At 56.6% G+C, this 20109-nt stretch overlaps 3 protein-coding genes across 8 annotated transcripts in view; 2 read left to right on the top strand and 1 right to left on the bottom strand.

Annotated features, from left to right (window-relative positions):
- Positions 1-199: 199 nt before the first annotated feature.
- Positions 200-3220, bottom strand: ufl1 (UFM1-specific ligase 1). Its single transcript, XM_037248106.1, has one exon. It carries the CDS (start codon positions 3077-3079, stop codon positions 728-730), a length of 2352 nt encoding a protein of 783 aa, XP_037104001.1. The 5' UTR covers positions 3080-3220; the 3' UTR covers positions 200-727.
- Positions 3221-3760: 540 nt separating this feature from the next.
- On the top strand, positions 3761-13574 carry LOC119120803 (E3 ubiquitin-protein ligase RBBP6-like). 2 transcript variants are annotated; one of them, XM_037248020.1, is made up of 20 exons: positions 3761-4925; positions 5110-5209; positions 5302-5341; positions 6665-6706; positions 6822-6910; positions 7000-7096; positions 7171-7313; positions 7390-7562; positions 7654-7757; positions 7836-8170; positions 8238-8331; positions 8451-8511; positions 8580-8682; positions 8804-9130; positions 9222-9317; positions 9487-11155; positions 11272-12335; positions 12413-12486; positions 12567-12645; positions 12718-13574. In XM_037248020.1, the coding sequence occupies exons 1-20, from the start codon at positions 4760-4762 to the stop codon at positions 13511-13513; spliced, it is 5652 nt and encodes a 1883-aa protein (XP_037103915.1). In that variant the 5' UTR covers positions 3761-4759; the 3' UTR covers positions 13514-13574. The 2 variants fall into 2 exon arrangements, with proteins under 2 accessions (XP_037103915.1, XP_037103922.1); XM_037248027.1 differs by having other exon boundaries at positions 3762-4925; positions 8625-8682.
- Positions 13575-15835: 2261 nt separating this feature from the next.
- Positions 15836-20109, top strand: part of LOC119120763 (voltage-dependent T-type calcium channel subunit alpha-1H-like) — a 13847-nt gene continuing 9573 nt past the window's right edge. For 3 of the 5 annotated variants that reach the window (XM_037247972.1, XM_037247965.1, XM_037247990.1), the window contains exons 1-5: positions 15836-16479; positions 17277-17470; positions 19485-19578; positions 19714-19847; positions 20049-20109. The exon at positions 20049-20109 is cut by the window's right edge and continues 37 nt beyond it. In XM_037247972.1, the coding sequence (XP_037103867.1) occupies positions 16020-16479; positions 17277-17470; positions 19485-19578; positions 19714-19847; positions 20049-20109 (943 nt within the window). In that variant the 5' untranslated portion in view covers positions 15836-16019. Of the gene's footprint in view, positions 16480-16557; positions 16700-17276; positions 17471-19484; positions 19579-19713; positions 19848-20048 lie in introns of those variants that run through there. The other 2 variants (XM_037247997.1, XM_037247981.1) reach the window with 1 other exon arrangement.

Here is a 20109-nt window from a genome sequence, read left to right as displayed (position 1 = left end):
AATAGTCGGACAAAAATAACAATTCATTCACTCTGTACTTGGAATTGAGCTCTTTTTCTCTTTTAAAAAAACAATATCATGAACATTGGGGGAAAACAAATCTTATTGACTGCTTACTAATTTGTGGACTACTTTCTATGCTCAGTTACCAAAATTCCCATGTGAATGAAATGGTTTTTGTCAAAAAGTACACAACAGCTTTTCTTTTTCTTTGCTCGCTTTTATTCACACCAAATGGTGACATTTTCAAGCCATCTTTTCAATAAATTACAAACTTGCTGCATTTTCCACTCATTCACTGGCAGGGACGTTTATTTTTGTCCACTGGATGCCCGAACGCAAACAACTATTGTCTATCGCGTCTCGGTCCAATTGTGAATGTTTTCCATCAAAAGCACTTGTGCTTGGTTTGAGAGTCAAAAACAAAACAATTGCAGCAGCTTGACAAAAAAAAAAAAAAAAAAAAGCTCTCAGAGAAAGACACCTGCTGGCTGGCTGGCTGGCTGGCCTTTGCTGGCTGGCTGTCTGGCTGGCCGGCCGGGTGGCCGCTATTCAACTTGCAACTTCAATCAATGAAAACAACTTTGTCCGTTATGTCATTGAGACGTGTTTGGAGTTCCCTCCCGGCTGGCCTGCGGACAGCAGACGTTGGGGAAGCCGTGGTCGGACCGGACGCCCGAGCGGCCGCTCCGCTCCGCTTCCAAAAGGCGTCCCCGCCCGAGCGGGGTCATTCATTGTTGGAAAGCACCAGCTCCTTGACTTGCGGCGTCAAATCCTCCAAGCGGGCCTGGTCATCGCCCTCCAAGGGGGCCCGGTCCGGGTCGTCGCGCGCTCGTCCTTGACTGCGGCCGGTCAGCTGCTTCACCACCAGGCTCTGATAGAGGGTGAGCAGGGCGTGCTTCTCCGGGGGGATGCGGCCCGCCAGGACCTGGACGATTTGAGGCACGCAGCGGCCCGGAGCGTGCAGGATGCAGTGCGTGCTGTCCTGGAAGAGCAGCGCGCCCGTGAGGTGGAGGACCAGAGCCGGGTCCCGGGCCTCTTTCAGCTGCTCGGCCAGAGTGCGGCGATGCAGCAGGAAAGCCGCTCGCTCTTTTTTCTTGTCGGCCTTCTTGAGCAGGAAGCCGCACGCCTCCGCCGAGCTCTCCAAGTTGTCCAGAAAGTCCGCCGTGCTTTTAGCGCTCAGGCTGTTGTGCAGCTTCATCAGGGGCGCTTTGGTCTCGTCCGACACTTTGGACAAAATCTTGGCGCGGAGCTCGGCGCTCATGGCGGCGGGCTCCTCCACGGACATCATCAGGTCGGCGGCCAGGAAGTTGACCAGGATGTTGGCGGCGCGGCTGCCCACGCTTCTGAGGACGTGCTTGGCGACCAGCGCCTGGGTTTCGTCGGAGAACAACTTGGCGCCTTTGTCAAAGAGCCTGATGTTGTTGTACAGGTTGGTGAGCTCCTCCTGCAGATCCTTGACAGACTTCCTGTTGGCGCCCGGCGCCAGCGGGCAGGCGCTGGACGCCGCCAACTGCCGCAGCGCTTCCTGGTAGCGTTTGCTCAAAGGCCGCACCAATTGCTCGGCCAGCTCGGGCAAGATTTCTTGCGGAAAGTCGCCGCCGCCGCCGCCGCTCAGGCGCTCCTCCAGCGCCGCTTGGATTTGCTCCGGCGTCATGAAGGGGGCTTCCTCCTGCTTCTTGGGAGGAGCTGGGCTCTCTTCCTCGTCTTCCTCTCGCTTGCCTTTCTTCTTGGTTTTGCGGGTTCGGATCTCTCTGGCGTTGCCCCCTCCGCCCGCTTTGGCTGGCTCCGCCGCCGCGCCTTTTCCCTTGCGCTCCACCTCCCGCTTGTCCTTTTTGCACGCTCCGCTGGCGTTTTCCGCCACGGCGGCTCGCTTCACATCCTCTTCGGTGATCAGCAGGACGGGGTTCCTCTTGAACTCCTTCTGGGCCCGCTCTTGGACGGAGCGGTCGAAGAGAGCGAGGCACTCGCCGATCCATTTTTGGCTGACCACGACCGTGCCCGCCAGGAGCACGGCGGCCGTTTGCACGTCGGCGTTCCTCATGGCCTGCTCGATGGCGGCCGCCGCGTCCTCGTCCGACAGGCAGCTGGGCAGGACGCCTCGCATGTCGCTCCAGGTGGCCGAGTTGACGGCTTCCTCGGCCTCCGCCTCCGCCTGCTCCACCAGAGCCTGGCTCACGCAGGCCGCGCCCAGAAAGAGTAGCTTGCGGTCCTTGAAGCGCTTCTTGATGTGGCCGACGGGCTCGGGGATGCCCAGACGGGTCAACGAATCAAACTCCAAGTATCCGTTCTGTTGGAGGAAAGCGTCCACCCAATGATTCTGCGTTTTGGAGTAGATTTCGGGGATGTAGACGGCGTTGTCCTGCCGCCCTCCGACAACGCTTCCTCGCAGGCGTCCGCTTGTCAGAAGCTCCTCCAGGACGCCATTCAGGAGATGCTCCTGGAGGCCAAAGGCGCCAAGCAAGCCGCTGACGGGCGTCGGCCGGGTGATGGCGCTGAATAGCCCTCTTATCTTGGCCGTGTGGCGGGCCACATAGGCGGGCGTGAAGATGACACCCCGACTGTACTGATCCAATTCCCCTTGGATGACTTTCCCGATGCGCTTGGCGAGCTCGTCGTGAAGGAAATCCCCCGGCAGGTCGTAGCTCTTGCAAAGCTCCGAAATGCCGATCAAGCCCGCTTCTTGGAGTCGATCGTTGACTTCCTCGGCCACGCGGTTCAGGTAGGTGTCATCGACAAGTTGTCCGAGCACAAGCTGGACACTTCTGTCGGACTTGGCAATGTCACTCGCTCGACTTTCCACGTCGACCCAATTGACGTTGATCATCTGCTGGAGCTCCAAAATGTTCACCCGGCCTCCATGGCGGTCAAGTTCCTCTCGGATTTCTCTGCTGATCTGCGCTGGGGTGACGTACTCTTTTCCGTCGATCGTGTGCACCACCTCCACTTTCTTGTCTTGGACAAGTCTTGCAATGATTTCAATGCAATCCCTCTCCGACAACCTTAGCGCAGTATCGGCAAACTGAGCTCTCTGGAAATCAGCTGCAAGACGTCGAATTTCTTCCCATTCGCTTGCCATGATTGCGCTTGACTACGTTAGCGCCGCTCGTTCACTCGCAAAGAGAAAAAGGAGACAAGTACACGTCACCCACCGTAGGGCACGGGGAAGCAACGAATGCTGATTCGCAGAGCGAGATGTAACCCTGTGAGAGGGGGGGCGGGGGGGGGCGGGAAAAAAAACCAAAAGACGGTTGACCCCTCCAACCCACAACGCAAATAGTTACAGTCATCTCCTTGGCCACGCGTGAACCACATGGATGAGCGCACACGTCCGTCCGCCGGTGTCAAGAGTGGCTTGAAAAGCAAAAGAAAGACTGAAGAGCTGGATTGAAAGCGTCCGTCTTTTCCCAAATGTCGACAGGCGGAAACGTGATAGATACAGTGCAGAGGCGCTGCCGATTATGGCGCACATTCAAGAACAGCATTTCTTGCTCTTGCATCTGTAACAATGACTTGCCTAGTCTTTTTGTTTTCCCTAAGCTTTTCAACCATTTCAAACGTAACCTGTATGTTGAATCCGCTTCCTATATGACATATTTTTCTTCAAGAAAACGATGTTCAAACGTTGCGGAAGACAACGTGAACGTAACACGCGAAGGAAGGAAGGACTGCCCAATCAGTACATGGTGACGAACCAGCTAGCACTTGTAGGCCCAAACCGGAAATGAAACGCGTGCATCCTCTCATCGTCATGTGCTTGCTACTCTTTAGACGACGGGCCTTTCCGTTCGACGCCATTTTGATGAAACAGCGACGAGAGTGGCCACAACTGTTGCCGTCTTTCGCCGCCGTGTGCTTTTTGTGAGGACATTTCCTTTTTATCTTTTCTGTTTTTACCATTTTTTGGTGTTTTTGTTTTCGTGCCGAGGAGGTGAAGAAGGACAGCCCGATGGACCCGGAGAGCGTTTCGGGGCGAATGGAGGCCTCCCGGTAGCCATAGCTTGTTAGCTCGGCGCCATTGTTTTTCTCCGCCAGGCTTTCTCTGCGTGTACTATAAGTTGTCATCCCAGCTAAGGGGCGTTGTTAGCGTCGACCTAAATCCCGTGGACTCGTTCTGTGGACTCTTTTATGGACATGGACTGTTTTGTGAAGAACTGAGGGTGGGGACCCCCGTCCCCAACCAAGCACTGGCTGGACTGCGCTTAGCAACATTAGCTGCTAACGTAGCGGCCTTCCTTCCCTTGCGTTCCTCTCCTGCCGCGGACGGACTGCTGGTGGCGGACGTGAGCGCCGTCCACAACGTCGCTCTCTCGGTAGAAGCGAGCTCGGACTATTTTGAGGCCTCTTTGCTTGGATTTTTGGGGCGTTGTTTGTGTATATCGCTTTGGTTTTGGACTCGAGAGGACTTGACGAAAAGGCACATGGCGCCGTCGTTTGGCGCGCCGACCTTTTATCCCTTGCGTTGGGATTAATCGAGGACTCTGCGTCATTGACTAGCCCTCCAGTTTTTTTCCCTTCTTCTTCATTTTTTGGGCCGGTGAAGCCCATTTTGCCGCATTAAAAAGTTTCCAGGTTTGCCTTCCTGTGATTTGAGTGTTGACGCTGTTTATTTTTGGTTTGGTTGGTTTGGTCATCCGAAGCCCGTGTCTCCCTCCATCCATCCCTCCCTCCCTCCATCCATCCGTTCATCCATTATCCCCGACCCTAAACCTCCTTTCTCCCCTAACCCTTGTTGTGATAAAAGAAAAGTGTGGCAAAAATGTCGTGTGTTCACTACAAGTTCTCCTCCAAACTGGACTACAACACGGTCACGTTCGACGGGCTGCACATCACCCTAAATGAGCTGAAGCGGCAGATCATGTCCAGGGAGCGCCTCAAGGCCACAGACTGCGACCTGCAGATCACCAACGCGCAGACGCGAGAAGGTGAGCGAGCGAGCGAGCGCCCAGCCCACGTCACTTGCATTGTGCTCACATTATAGTCACACATTTGAAGGTAGTTCCAACAAATGAGTCACAGTAGGAAATTGTCCAATTTGGCAGTTATAGAAATGTATTTCTTTTCCTTGCATCCATTTTTTCCTTCCATTTGCCTTTTTTACGAACACAGAATACACGGACGATGAAGCCCACATCCCCAAGCATTCGTCGGTGATTGTCCGCAGAACGCCCATTGGCGGCGTCAAACCCGCTGGCAGGACGTTCATAGTGTATGTGTCTCTTTTTGGTTCTTTTGATCTCTCCACGTGATGCTAATCAAGGCTGTGGTCACTTAGCGATGCCTCATATGTTGTCTCCCCAGAGATCGTTCTGACACGTCTGCGGCGGGATCGTCAAGACCCGTATGTAACCAAACCAACCCGAAAAAAAGCAAACACACCCCAAAAGCAACACTCACTGATCCCCTTGCCGCCTCTCTCTCTCTCTCTCTCTCTCTCTCTCCCGCCCGCCTGCCTTCCTGATGACCTTGTGTCACTTTTGTGTTGATGGTGATTCTCCGTGTGCTGGGTGGGGAGGGCGTGGTACGCCAAAGCGCTTGAATTGTTTGTTTACAACAAGGAGCATCACTTTTCTCATGTTGTACTGTCTTTGCTAGCTTCAAAGTGCGGGTGCACTTCTCTGACCTGTGTTTCACATTGAAATGGCTTTTGTAGCCCGCTTTCGTTCGGGCAAACCTTTGTGTCACATAATGTTAATGCCTCATGATAACCATATTGTGTTTTCTGTGAAAATATGAAGCCGGCCGGCAAGGCGTGGAACGTCATTAATGACTCATTGCTGACTGGCTGAACGGGGCATGCGGAATCTTCACGGATTCTTTTGTTAGAATTTTTTTTTTTTTGGCAGCTTGGAAAAGTTGACCATGCCGCACGTGGAATCCACTCTTTGAATGTCACTCGGTCACATTTGTCAGCTGTTTTCTCATGTACAAGATGGCTCTCTGCCTTGTTTCATGGACTGCACACACACACACACACACACACACATCCCGCTCACTCACTCGCCCGCCCGCCCTCCCTCTCTTTCCAGGCTTGCCATCTTTCCAGACTAGCGTAGGGAGCTAAACCGTAGTTTCCTTCCCCCCCTGGGCTGCGTGGTTGTCCTGTAAGCTGCAGAAGCCTGTCAATAAAGGTTTTCAAGTGACTTGTCAGAGTCGCTTTTGCACCACATTCCCTGTGTGTTCCCTCCGCAGATGCCCAGCAGTCCCGGCGGGTGGGCGGGCGGTTCCCTCCCTTTTATTTCTCTTTGAAAGTGGTCTTGCGCATGGAAATTGCCCCTTTTGCGTGCTGGCTGGCGTTAGACAACGCTAAGGCTAGCGTGAGCTTTCAAACGTTGCCAACGCTGAAAGCGGTCATTGTTGCGATGGCGGCACATCTCCTTTTGGCTCGTGTTCTGCGTCGAGTCGTACGCCGGCGGACCACCTTTTGAAACGCTCCGTTACAAATTGGCTTTGCCCGTGTCAAGCTGTAGTTCAGAACATTGGAAGACCAAAAAATCAAACGAATGCCGTGAAGCTTAACGAGGGTCGATTTGATTTTGTACTTGCCACGAGGTTTCCCTTTTGTGGCTCTAGGAATGCGTCCGCTTGCAACTTTGAGGGAGCGGCCACGACGCGAGCTCGTCTTGTAACACCTTGAATGTCTTGTATTCTGATTCTCCCGCAGACCGACTCGTCACCGTCTATGTCGCTCGCGCAGCTCACCAAGGTATTGTCGCCCGCTTGTTCCGCGCCACTGTTTGCCAAAGGCTTTGGCCCGCTGATAAGCGTGCACGTCGCTTGCCTGCCTGCCCCCTTTTATCTTTTGCTTGTTGTCGTCGTAGACGGCCAACCTGGTTGACGCCAACGCGTCCGAGGAGGACAAGATTAAAGCCATGATGACGCAGTCCAACCACGAATACGACCCTATTCAGTGAGCATTCTGGCCCGGTTGTGGTGCACGCGCAGATGGCGCAGTTGCTTTGAACGTGGCCATTCTCCCCTTTCCCCCCTTTGCCGTAGTTACTCCAAGAAGGCCGTCGGACCTCCGCCGGCTCACTACCTCTGTTTCCGTTGTGGAAAGACGGGTCACTATATTCGGCAGTGCCCCTTGCTCCTGGTAACGGCCGCGTTGACTTGAGTAGACGTTTAGTGTGCTGGAGGTGATGGCATTTTTTGGTCTTTTTGGGTCAGGTTCAGGACAAGAGCATGGAGGGTCCCAAGCAGGTGAGAACCAGCAAGGGGATTCCCCAGAGCTTCATGGTGAAGGCCGAGCCCGGCGCCAAAGGAGCCATGCTGACCAGCACGGGCGAATACGCCATACCGGCCATCGACGCGTACGCCCCGCCGTCTCCGCTCGAGTCTCTGGTGCGTTTTCGGGCCCTTGATGGCAAAATGTGCCTTTGAACGCAGGGAGGCGTACGCGCAGGGCAAGAAGGAGCGTCCGCCGTTCGTGGCGCACGAGCGCTCGTCCTCCGAGGACGATTCGGACCCCATCCCGGACGAGCTGCTGTGTCCCATCTGCAATGATCTGATGACGGACGCCGTGGTCATCCCTTGCTGCGGGAACAGCTACTGTGACGAATGTGAGGCGCCCGCCGCCACGGGCCGAATTGAGAGCCAGCCGTTGGCCGAGATTGGACTCCAAAACCCGTCTGTTGTTTTGTTTGCGCCCAGGTATCCGCACGACCTTGCTGGACTCTGACGAGCACGTCTGCTTCACGTGCAAACAATCGGACGTGTCGCCCGACAACCTCATTGCCAACAAGTTCCTTCGACAGGTCACCTTTGCTCAGCTTAAAGCGAGACGCCGTCCGACCTTTTCCGCGTGGACTAAATTGCCTGCTTTTGCCGCGTAGGCGGTGAACAACTTCAAGAACGAGACGGGCTACACCAAACGCGGGCGCAAGCAAATCCAGCCCTCGGCCCCTCCTCCCCCGCGTCCTCACCTCCTCAACAGGCCTCTCCCGTCCAGGCAGCGGGACCCTCTGATCGCCAACATCTCCCAGCCGCCGCACGCTAGCGCGACAGCCCCTCGGCCTCAGACGCCGCTGCTTCCCGCCCCTACGCCTTCGCCGCCTCCCCGAGCCGACGTGAGCGAGGAAAGGAAAGCCGCCTCGCCGGTTGGGCCGCCCGTCGCGGGCCGCGCTTCTCCCCGGGTCTCTGGGAGCCAGGACGAGCCGCCGCCGCCAGGGTGAGTTCTCAACAGAGCGGGCGCCCAAAGCAAGCAACGCACGCGCTCAATTGCTCTGCTTTTGTAGCGAGGCAGAGCCGCCGCCGCTGCCGCTGCCACTGCCGACGTCCCTGCCTCTCGTGAAGCCCAGCCTGACCAAAAGCACAGAGAGCAGGTCACAGGTCGGTCGGTCAGTCTGTCTGGCAGCCAGGCAGTTGTTTTTAACGATGGATGGATGGATGAATGAATAAAGTCCAGCCTAAAGAAAGGGCTTGCTTTTTGTCTCTCGTCTTTTGACTAGGCTTACAACTTGCCTCTCCTGGGTGCGGCGCCATCCTCCAGGCTACCTTCTCATCTTTCAGGTAACCGCGGCCACCTTTCTTGTCATTCTGGCCAAAGGCTAGGATGGCTCACTTTGTGTTGTCTTTAGGCCCACATTCCCGCCCCCAGCAGCCTCACTTTGTGTTGTCTTTAGGCCCACATTCCCGCCCCCAGCAGCCTCACAGGGACCGAGGTGGAAGACACTGGGAAAGGTGAGCACAAAACCATTGAGTCTTGCTGGGAATTGGAGCCATTGACGGACGGGAAATGGATGTCCATTTTCAAATTGCCATGTTTACGATTGTTTTGGAAATCATTTGGTACCTTTTGTAGGTCGTACAGAAGCAGAGGCGAGCCCCCGTCCGGCCACCTCCCGACGGCCCAACTCCCTCTGGCGGCCCCGCCCCTCTACGTGTCGCCCTCCCTGTACCCGCCCCCGCCGCAGCCCTATCCGCCTCTGTACTCGGCCGCTCCCGGCCTCCTCCCGCCGCCGCCGCCCATGGGCTATCAGCCTCAGCCCGTGTACGGGCCGCCGGGGGTCAACCCTCCCTGGGGAGCCCCCGGCGGCCAGCCCCCTCTGCTCCCCCTGCCCTCCGCCCTCACTCAGCCACCTCTCTCCAAAGAAGATTTCTACAGACAGCGCCACCACCGACAAGACAAGTGATTACACCGGCCGGCCGCAAAAAAACCTCCTCAATTTGAAACGCTGGCTCACCTTGTGTTTAACAAATAGAACCTTTTCATTTGGCAGCATTACGTCCAAGCTGGATGAGTTCACAAAGGACTTCCACAAAGAGCTGATGAAGTACCGAAACGCACCAAAGAGGCAGAGACCTTCGTATTCCAGGTGAGTGAGTGAGTGAGTGAGTGAGTGAGTGAGTGAGTGAGTGAGTGAGTGAGTGAGTGAGTGAGTGAGTGAGTGAGTGAGTGAGTGAGTGAGTGAGTGAGCCGCTTTTGCCATTGCTGCTACAACCTTGGCGCTGATCTCGCTTTCTTTCTCTCTCTCTCTCGCCCAGGTCCCGATCGTACAGTCGTTCTCCGTTCAGCCGCTCTTACACTCGCTCTCGCTCCAGGTCCAGATCGAGGTCTTACTCGTACACGCCGAGCCGATCCCGCTCGCGTTCGCGCTCCCACGGCCGAGCGTATCCCCGCTCGCCTTACTCCCGACGCAACGGACGCAGCTACGGACGCTCTCGTTCCAGATCAAGGTCTCGCTCCAGGTCCTACGGGTTCCGGCGCTCCGGTTCGCCGCCCTCGTTCCGCACCGCCGCTTGGGAGGGAGCGGAAGGTGCGCCGCCCTTCCGCTCCAGGTCTCACTCGCGCTCTCCGGGCGCTTTCCGCAACCGCAGCCCCGCCGGTCGGAAAGCACCGCCGCGGGGCGATTTGGCGGCGGCAGCGGCGGCGCCGCCTTATGAGCTGAAGCCTCTCAGCCCCGGCCCTCACGAACACTGGGAGCGGGATAGCTACCGGCAGTGGGAGCGCGAGTACCGAGAATGGTACAACAAATATTATAAAGATTACGAGAACCAACACCAGCCCATCTATCACAGGGGCCGCAGTAGCAGGGAAAGGGATAGAGAAAGGGAAAGGGAGCGCGATAGGGTGCGGGAAAGGGAGCGAGTGCGAGTGTCCCCGCTCCATCGGGAGTACTCCCCCCAAGGCGGCAGAACCAGAAGAGGTCGAGATGACAAAGTTGCGCCCGCTCACAATCCGCCGTCCTCCTCGTCAACGACAAAGAGCGGCGGCGGCAAGCTCCTCAAGACCAAGAAAGTCAAAAAGAGGAAAGCCGGAGAGGACGGCGAGCAATCGCACAATTCTGTGGACAGGGGTGACGCCACGCCTGTCAGAGATGAACCCATGGATGACATCCTGTCGCCAAACAAGACGCCCCCAGTCTCTTCCAAGACCGTGTCGTCCACGGCCGGCTCCAAGGCTCCGACCGGCTCCAAGAGCGCCGCCGCCGCGGCACCCTCCAAGCCCTCACTCAAGTCAGCGCCCAAGAGCGACAAGGCCAAGAAGGACAAGGGGGCTCAGAAGACAAAGACCAAAGCCAAGACGGATGCTTCCAAAGTCAAAAGCGACAAAGTCAAGAAGAAGACCAGCGATTGTGTGATGAGCAAAAAGAAAGAGCCCTCGTCCGCAACACCTCCTGCTCCCGCCGCCGCCGCCGCTGCTGCTGCTGCAGCCCCAAAAACATCAAAGACCGCCAAAGCCAAACCCGAAGAGTCCCACAACTCCAGCGTGCTGCCTAAAAAGGAAAAGTCCAAAGTTGTTTCTGTAAGACCGCCGCTCTTAAAGACACCCCCACTCTTCTCCCAAGGCCTGCCTCTGCCGCATCCGGCTCTCCACCCTAACGACAACCGAGGGCGAAGAGACCCCCCCCCGCACGGCGGCGGGCTCATCCCCCTGCCTCACCAAGCCCTCCCCTACCTCCACCGCCCTCCCCCACGCTTGGGTGAGGAGGGCCGCTCCTTACTCGGGTCTCCGCCTGGAAAACTCCGCAGACTGGATGGAGCCGCGATCGGAGCGGAGGTCTTCTCGCACCCGCACGACACTCATCAGTCGGGACTACAGAGGTTCTCGCACCCGGCCGACAGACCCGGGCTTCTTCCCGTGCTGGTGGGCCGTGAGATTGTCTGGGCGGACAAAGACCGAGGCGCTATCAGGCCTCTCATGGACTTGCCGGTGGGTCACATGGCACCACGCCCGAGAAGCGCCGTCGGCACCGTCGCCGCTCCGGTTTGTTTCAGCCCGCCGTGCGAATTGGCATGTGAGCGCTGTGTTGTTGTTTTTTTTCCCAGGTCAAGCCGGTGACCCAGAGAAGCGTCCCTCTCAACCTTGGAAAAAAAGACAATCCCGCCGTCTCAGACAGACCGTCGTCGGGCACCGAGAAGACCGCCGCGGACCGATCCGCCGACGACCCGGATGCCGAGAAACCTGCCGAAGGACCGGACGTAAAGGAGCGCTTGTCGTCTTCTGACGGGGCGCTCTCCAGAGAAAAAGCTGGCGGCGACAAGCCCTCGCTCTCCGACAAAGACTCTGACCGGAGCTCGGGAGTCGACAGAGAGCGGGACAGTAACAGCAGAATGGACAGAGAGCGGGAGAGAGGTTCTGAACGAGGGCGGGAAAAAGGCTCGCGGTCGGAACGAGAGCGGGAAAAAGCATCGGACAGAGATCAGGAAAAAGCTTCGGGCTCCGACAGGGATCGGGAAAAAGCCTCGGGCTCCGACAGGGACCGGGGAAAAGCCTCGGGCTCCGACAGAGATCGGGAACGAGGTTCAGACAGAGATCGGGAAAAGGCTTCGGATCGGGAAAAGGCTTCCGACAGAGATCGGGCTAAGGCTTTAGACCGAGACCGAGAAAAGGCTTCCGACCGGGATCGTGCCAAGGCGTCCAGTTCGGACCGGGATCGTGCCAAGGCGTCCAGTTCGGACCGGGATCGTGCCAAGGCGGCAAGTTCGGACCGGGATCGCGCCAAGGCGGCAAGTTCGGACCGTTCGGACCGAGATCGCGCAAAAGCCTCGGACAGGGATAGAGAGAAGGCCTCCAGTTCTGATAGGGATCGAGAAAAAGCGTCGGGATCTGACCGAGATCGGACTCTGGCTTCAGAGAAAGAGCGCGACAGAGCGTCTGGATCCAGCTCAAAGAAGGTGTCCGCGGTGAAAGAGGGCGGTGAAAAGTCGCAGAAGACGGAGCGCAAAAACTCCGCAAGCGCCGGCGGAAGCGCCGGCGGAAGCGCTGGCGGAAGAGCCGTCTGCTTGGACAAAATGACCATAGCGGAGAAATCGGCCATCGGCAAGAAGCAGGGACACGACCAAGAGAAGACCGCCCCTTCCTCCGCCGACAAAGCTGCCAGATCGGACCGGTGCGTATTGCAAAGCCGCCTGCGCTTGCTTTTTCAAACGCCCTTTGACCCTTGGCGGTCGGTATTGGCCTTCCCAGGAGTGCTTCCAAGGAGAGGACGGCCAAGAGCGCCGCCGCCGCCGGGAGAAAAGCAGATGCCGCTCCCAAAGATGGTGAGTCTGGATGGATGGATTATTTTTATTTTTTTTTACTTGGACGGTTGATGTGAATTGATTGTCTGGCGCCTTCGCAGGGAAAGAGGGAGAAACCAAAACGGTGAGGACCAAGCCCAGGATCAGTCGCAAGGTCTTATCCACTAGTCAGCCCGCCAGGTGAGCGCTCGATACCTTTGACAGTATTTTTCAAAGGGTTGACTGAATTTCCTTCCTTGTTCCTCCTCACAGGTCCGCTCAGGAGCCCAAGCTGGAGGGTGAGAAGAAGAGCGACTCTGTGGCAACTTTGGAGCAGGTGACGCCGGCTGGCCCCCAAAGCGCTGGGGAGCAGCAGCTCCTGGTTCAGGCGCCTCCTCGCTCCAAGTGGGAGCGAGAGGACGACGACGAGGAGGAGGAAGAGGGACGGGCGGCGCCAACGGTAGTGGCTCCTCAAGTCACCCCCAAAGAGCCGTCGCCCGTTCCCCACAAGACGGAGCTGCTCCAAACTGATAAGAAGGTCGTGCTCAAGGAGGAGAAGAAGAGGACGCCCAAGGACGAGAGCAAAGGCGGCAAAGTCAAGCCCGCCCGAGAGGAGAGGAAGGTGGCGGTGGCAGTGGCAGCGGGCCAAAGGACACCCAAAGCCGAGGGAAGGGAGGCCAAGGAGGAGAAGAACCCCAGCGGCCCGGAGCCCAAGAGGCAGCGGCTGTGTTCGGACCTGGCCCGCGAGACAGACGAGGCCGCCTTCGTGCCTGACTACAGCGAGGGCGACGACGCCTCCGACAGCAGCCCCTCCGGCGACCGCAGCGACTCGCCCTCCTCCTCCGCCGCCGGTGGCGACAAGAAGAAGAAAAAGAAACACAAGAAGCACAAAAAACACAAGAAGCACAAGAAGCACAAAGTGGCTGACAAGGACAAGGAGGGCGGCGAACACAAGCAGAAACACAAGAAGAAGAAACACAAGAAGAGTAAAGACAAGGACGCGGAGGAAGGTCACGGCGAGCAGGAGCGGCCCAAGAGCCCCGCCGGAACCGACAGCGTCAAAGCTTGACACGGCCGCCGCTTCGAATGTGAAAGCGAAAACGAGGACACCGAGGAAGCCAACAAAAAAAGCAGCCGAACAAAGGACACGGGCTTGAAGGGCCGACCTCCAAACTTGAGTGCTGCAGCTCCAAAAGAGGAAGGAGAACAAACAACAAAGCTGCTGTGGCAGAGGAGAGAGAGAGAGAGAGAGAGAACCCAAAGGCTTGACGCACGCCGCTGGGTAAATCAGGGACACAAGCTTTCAGCGCACGGCAGGCAGCAGCCTTGCCTGCCATGCTGCCATCCCATCCTGCCCTGCCGCCATGCTGCCATCCTGCCCTGCCCTGCCCGTAAAGACGCACTTTGACAGCTTCAAATTCATGCGGCCACTCTGCAATGTATCTCAGCGGGGTTCCTTCCGCGTTGGCGTTTTAGTTGCGTTGCACTTAAAACGCCAAACTGTTTGTAGGCTCCGGAAGGAGAAGAACTCTTCGATCCACCACTTCTTGTGCAATCAGGCTACACTGGATGCCCAAAAAAAAAAAAAAAAAAAAAAAAAAACGTTTAGTGGCGTTGAGCGAGTGTCATTGTTTTTTCCAGTTTGATTTTGACTCGACGGAAATTGAGGATTCTTACTGAGGACTTGTTGCAGTTTGTTGTTTTGTTTTTTATTAAAAGGTGTTGCCCCTGGAAAGCCCTTGTTCTTGTTTTGATTTAACATTCAATGTAAACGTAATAAACTCGGTACAAATTTGCCAGCAGCTCAAAGTGAGCAAAACGTGACCTTCTGTTGACTCTCAAATAGTGTAATCCACTTTTTAGGCCACCCTTTTTATTTTAAACAGGTTCCAGCATAAAAAAAAAACTTACTAGTTTGGATGGAGAAATAAATGCCTCTGTTTGTACAATCACTTGAATATAACCAAAAACAATCGTTTCTTGACAACAAAGGATATCAACAAACAAATTGTAAAAGAAACGTGCATTTCACCGTCATTTCATTTGGAAACTCAAGCATGGTTCAATAAACTCAAGGTACTTGAGATTTACCGGGGGAGGAAGAAAAAAAAAATAATCAACTTAGTCGTCCATATTTCGTCGAGCAAGAGATGGAGCCGTGCGCTGGGCGAACGTGCATGTTTTGGACCGTCGTGGAGAGCCGCCGTCCGTCCCAAGTGCAACAACACACCAGATTCCAAAACTGGCTGATGAATGGAAGCTGGCCTTTTGCACAAGGAGCACGGCCTCACTCTCTCTGTCTCTCTCTCTCTGTCTCTCTCTCTCTCTCTCTCTCTCTCTCTCTCTCTCTCTCTCTCTCTCTCTCTCTCTCTCTCTCTCTCTCTCTCTCTCTCTCTCTCTCTCTCTCTCTCTCTCTCGGGGGAACCTTGTGTGCGTGTGCGTGCTCCATTGAACGCTTTGTGTGGCGAACCCGGTCCACTTAAGGCGTGTACTGATACGACTGGGATGTACCCTTGGATGGTCTCCATGGCAATCCCGCCGACTGATCAGCGCCTATCGATTCAATAGCCACAATGACCCGCAGCCTTTGTGTTTCTCCGTCACAGCGGCGTGAAACGAGACACTTTGCTGGTTGCCATGGAAACGCACCCATGTGGGGAGACGGGGGGCGTTAATCATGTTTGGCCTAGATACTCATCCTCGACCGACCGGCAACAGGGGGGGGTTATTGTGCAAAACGACGTCTGAACACGGCGCGGTGACAGCAACGCAGTGAAAAATGCATGAACCAAGTCCGCGGAAGCAAAACGAAAGAGACTCGCGAGTTCACGGAACACACACGCGCGCGCGCGAGTCACGCTGGAAGGAGGCGATGGTGAGATCATCGTTATCAGTTGGCGGAAGCGTACCTCTGAGGATTACGTAACGTGGCCGGATGGCCTTCCTCCGATATTCGAGCGAGTCAACCTCAGCTGTTGCTAACCAAACCAACAGCACTTTTATTTGCCGGGAGTTCCTTGAACGCTTTGTCAGCAGTCCGCGGGTTTGTGCGCGCGCATCGACGTCAACGCAAAAGGCCAACTTTTTCTTCTCTTCATAAAGATCATCATCAATCGCTCGATCATCAACCGAGGTCACTTTGAATGAACACGAGCGTTTGGCGATCGTGACCGTCGCTGCAGAACCACGTGGCGTCTTGTTCAAATGTAATCCTTCCGGTGTCGACGCGGAGTGACAGCGAACTCTGACACCTGCCGGGCCCGGCTGGCAGATGTGCGGTCGGCATTTGTCATTTTGTGGCCGGCCAAACGATGCTACAAATAGCCTTGTGGCTCAACGCGGGTCAAGCGAGTCGTGCGCAAGCGTTCGTTTGTTGGGATTGAACAAGGATTCCTCGTAGATTTGCACGCGTTAATCGTTCACGTCGTTAGCGATGATTAAAAATGGATTGTTACTTCATTCATGTGGATGTAGTGTCAATGAACTAGACTTGAGCAGAGCAGACATTTATCAGGAGTTAACGTTGAAAGTTTCTTGGGAGGTAACGCAGCAGATAGATTGCTCATTGTTGCACGATGGGGGTGTTCTCGCAATCAAGCAGGGAGCCTCGTGTACCGGAAGTAAGTTTAAGAGGCTCTTATTTTGGAGCTCGCGGTGTAAGTGTATCCGGTGTTGCCGCGAGCGAGCGAGCGAGCCAGCTTGACTCGGCTCGCTCTGTCTCTCCCCCTCACTCTCCGGTTCCTCCCCCCGGTGCTGGCCAACTCCTTTACCTGACTCCAGAACCCCGGCCGGCCGGCGGGCGGGCGGTCGAGAGGGCGTGCAGACAGGCGGCAGGCAGGCAGGCAGGCGGGGGTCGCGTGGTCCTAACTTCGATGCCCCCCATCCAACCCGTGGATGTACTTACGTATCTTTGTTTTGGAGTGAGCACACGCGCGCGCGCGCGCGAGGCGGGGTCTCCATGGAGCACCGAGGCTCCCACAGGAGTTCCGGGCGCGCGGCCGACGCGCAGTAACGATGGACGGACGCCGCTCCCCGGTAAGCCCCGCCAGGAACTTTTTGGTCTCGCCGTTGACTTTTTGTACGCACGCGGGCGTGCGAGCGGGCTGTCGCTTGCTCGCTCGCTCGCTCGCTCGCTCGCTATCGCGCTCTCCGGGCGGGTGTGTCGTCAGTGCAGCATGCCATGAAAAGCCTTTGGAGTGTCTGCTCCTCCTCGTGAGCAATGTTGGATGACTGCGCCGCGGTGGATTCGTTCATTGTAAGTCATTTGACAGCAGACATTGCTTGCTCTCCCTTATCCTCTCGCCACGCACGCAGCACTCGACTTTGCTGTCGACGGTGCTCATGCAAATGCGCTCAGGTGCACGCGCACGTCATGTGTTTCTTGCTTGCTTGCCGCGCACGTCATGTGTTTCTTGCTTGCTTGCTTGCTTGCTTGGTAGCTTGCTTGGTTGCTTGCTTGCTTGGTTTGGCGCTTTTGGCGAGTGAGTTCCAGTTGATGGCGGTCTCGGTCACGATCTCGGTGGCGCTGGGCCGACCTCACCAATCTTGTCATCAAAGCAAGATATATGCAGCATTGGACATGCACAAACATGAGTTTGTTTGATTGACATCTGAAAATATTCAAAGTGATCACATCTTTTTTATGAACTTAACATCTATTTTGTCATCAATCCCGGATTTCCAGGAAATGCAAGGCCGCGCGCGCTCTGGCTGCCAAAAGCGTTTTGTGAGCGGATGGCATAGGGGGCTTTCCTCAACGCTGCGCCATCCTTCCTTCCTTCCTTCCTTCCTTCCTTCCTTCCTTCCTCCCTTCCTTCCTTCCTTCCTTCCAGGTGCTCCCCGTCATGACGGACGCCTCGGAACCAGAAGCGCACAGTGGGGGGGCCTCGCCGCAGCCTCGCGTGTCGCCGGAGGAGGAGGAGGAAGCCGAGAAGCTGCCGTACCCCTGGCTGGCCCCAGTGGTTCTGTTGGCGCTTACGCAGAGCAGCCCGCCCAGGTCCTGGTGCCTGCGGGCCGTGTGCCACCCATATCCTTTTGGCCTTGGTTTGAAAGGCTCCGGCGGCCGGCGTTTGAAGCGCCGCCCCCCCCCCCCCCCCCCCCCCCCCCCCCCCCCCCCCCCCCCCACCCCCCCCCCCCCAGCGTAAGGCTCACTCTGCCAATCCTGCCTTCTGGGCCCAATTGCAGAGCCCATCCCAGCGGCGTTTTCGGCTCGGGCAGGGAATCTCCCTCTTTGGAGGAATCACCCGGTTGCCTAGCAACTCTGGTGTGACGGCCTCACTTCCGCTCGCCTCTTTGAAACGTTCACAAAAATCTCATTTGAAATGCTATGTTTGGCTTGAAATGCTCATTTGATCCCCCAAGCGCGTGCGTACCAGAGCGGCTTCAAACCCAAACAAACGGCCAAACTTGAATTTGGGCCCGCAAAGCCGCTTGCTTCTGCAATGCTCCAACCTTTTTTTTTTTTTCTTTTTTTTTTTCCCCCTCCTGCCACTTTGACGTGGTGCTCGCTTCATGTCACACGAGAAATGCGCGCACGCTAACTTATTCATCAGTGCATGAAAGATTGAAAAGGTGTTTCCTTTTGTTTATGTGGATTCTACTGCTGCTTTCTTCCCGCTTACTTCCCTTTCTCTCCCCCTGCCGCTCTCTCTCTCTCTCTCTCTCTCTTTCTCTCTCTCTCTCTCTCTCTCTCTCTCTCTCTCCATCCCTCCATTTGACGAAACGGGCTGGAGCTTAATGGCCGCCCAAAGTAGGCCGAAGCTGTCGCCCAGCCCTCCCAACCTCCCTCCCTCCCTCCCTCCCTCCCTCCCTCCCTCCCTCCCTCCCTCCAAGCAGCCAATTAAGGTGTTTGCGGCGTGTTGCCATGGTAACCGGTTGAGGGGCACTGCCCAGGCAATAATGGTGACAGAGACACTTTGACACCTTAGCTGTCATCAAAATCTTGTTTAAACCCCAAACGCACCTTTGGAAGGCAAATTTCAAGTGGGCATCAAAATCAAGCGGGCGGAAGGGCGGACAAACGACTTTGGGCTCGCTGCCCGCCATGCTTTAAGTAAGCAAAGGCTTTGCGTGGAAAGTGGGCTGGCAAGTGATGCGAGTGGCTTTGATCCGCCTGACCTTTCCCGCCCGCACCGCCAACGTAGGGGGGACGCACGCACAAGGGGAAGGGGACGTGTTTTACAGCCAGCGTCGGAAGGCAGCCATTCAGCCATGCAGCCATGCAGGCAGCCATGCAGGCAGCCATGCAGGCAGCCATGCAGGCAGCCATGCAGGCAGCCATGCAGGCAGCCATGCAGGCAGCCATGCAGGCAGCCATGCTAGGAACACTGCCGCTCGCTCTCCCGCTCGCTCCGGTCGCTCGTCACTTTGTCCCTTCACGGAAAGCATCGGCGGCCGACTCGTATTTGTACTCTTTCCTTCTTTTGCCGACCCGCTGCGGCCGCGCTCGACGACTTGGGCAAAAACAAGCGAGTGAGCGAGCGAGCGAGCCAGCCAACGGCATTGCTGCTTCGTCTCAGGCGCGAGCTTCCCTTTGCGTGCATGCACAATGGGCCCCAAATGTTCCAAGTGTGCATGTGTGTGTGTGCGCGCGAGTGAGCGTGTGTTGACATGCATTTGTTCCGCGGCGGCCCAGACGAAGCCGATTGGCCAACTCATGTCAGTTGAGTCCCAAGGTGAGAGCAGTGTGGTTCCCATGGCAACGTAAGCACAGGGATGACACTGGATTAGCCTCTGCCCCCCCCTCCCTCCTTTTCACGGTGTCTCGCTCGCTGTGTGCTGAAGGATTGTGCTCTCATTATTTTGCCGCCCTCTTGAGAGCAAAGTGTCCGCCGCAAACATGTGCGCCTGTGTGCGTGCGTGCGTGCGTGCGTCCAATCTGGCACGTGTGGTTTGGCATTCAGCAGCACAATTGGCAGTTTGCCGCCTTGCGTTGTTTTCCTCCGGTCGGTGTGCAAACGTGCCCAAATGTCCCTTGAGATGGATTTGCCGTTCAGTCATTTGGTCAAAGTTGCAAATGTGACCCTTGACCTTTTGGCCACCTGGTTCGAGCGTGTCAGCATCTTGGCCATCCTGCTCAACTGCGTGACTTTGGGGATGTTCCAGCCCTGCGACGACACGCCCGTCCTCCTGCAGGTAACTTGGCCCAAAGGACAAATGAGGTTTGGCTGAGGTGAAGCTTGAGCCTCCTCCCTCCCTCCCTCCCTCCCTCCCTCCCTCCCTCCCTCCCTCCCTCCCTCCCTCCCTCCCTCCCTGCCTCCCTCCCTCCAGGCACTGGACGACGGCATCTTTGCGTTCTTCGCCGGGGAGATGCTGGTCAAGATGGTGGCGCTGGGGATCATCGGCCACAACGGCTACCTGGGAGACCCGTGGAACCGGCTGGACTTCTTCATCGTGGTGGTGGGGTGAGTTTTTGACACTGGTGCGGCGCTGACATTAAGCAGGAGCTTTGTGTGCGTGCGTGCGTGCGCACGCCCGCCTGCCCGCCCGCCCGCCGCCACTTGTTTAATGCCAGGGAAATGTCAGGCAAGTGCGTCTGGGGGGGGGGGGCGCCACTGGCTGGGACTTAACAGGCTGCAGCGCTCTGGCTCTGTTGTCTGTTCCAGGATGCTGGAGTACTCGCTGGACGGCCACAACGTCAGCCTGTCGGCCATTCGCACCGTGCGT

This window comes from Syngnathus acus, chromosome 1, assembly GCF_901709675.1.
Source record: "Syngnathus acus chromosome 1, fSynAcu1.2, whole genome shotgun sequence".
Lineage (NCBI taxonomy): Eukaryota > Metazoa > Chordata > Actinopteri > Syngnathiformes > Syngnathidae > Syngnathus > Syngnathus acus.
Note: the sequence above shows the minus strand (reverse complement) of the source record. Positions and strands in the feature narration are given on the sequence as shown.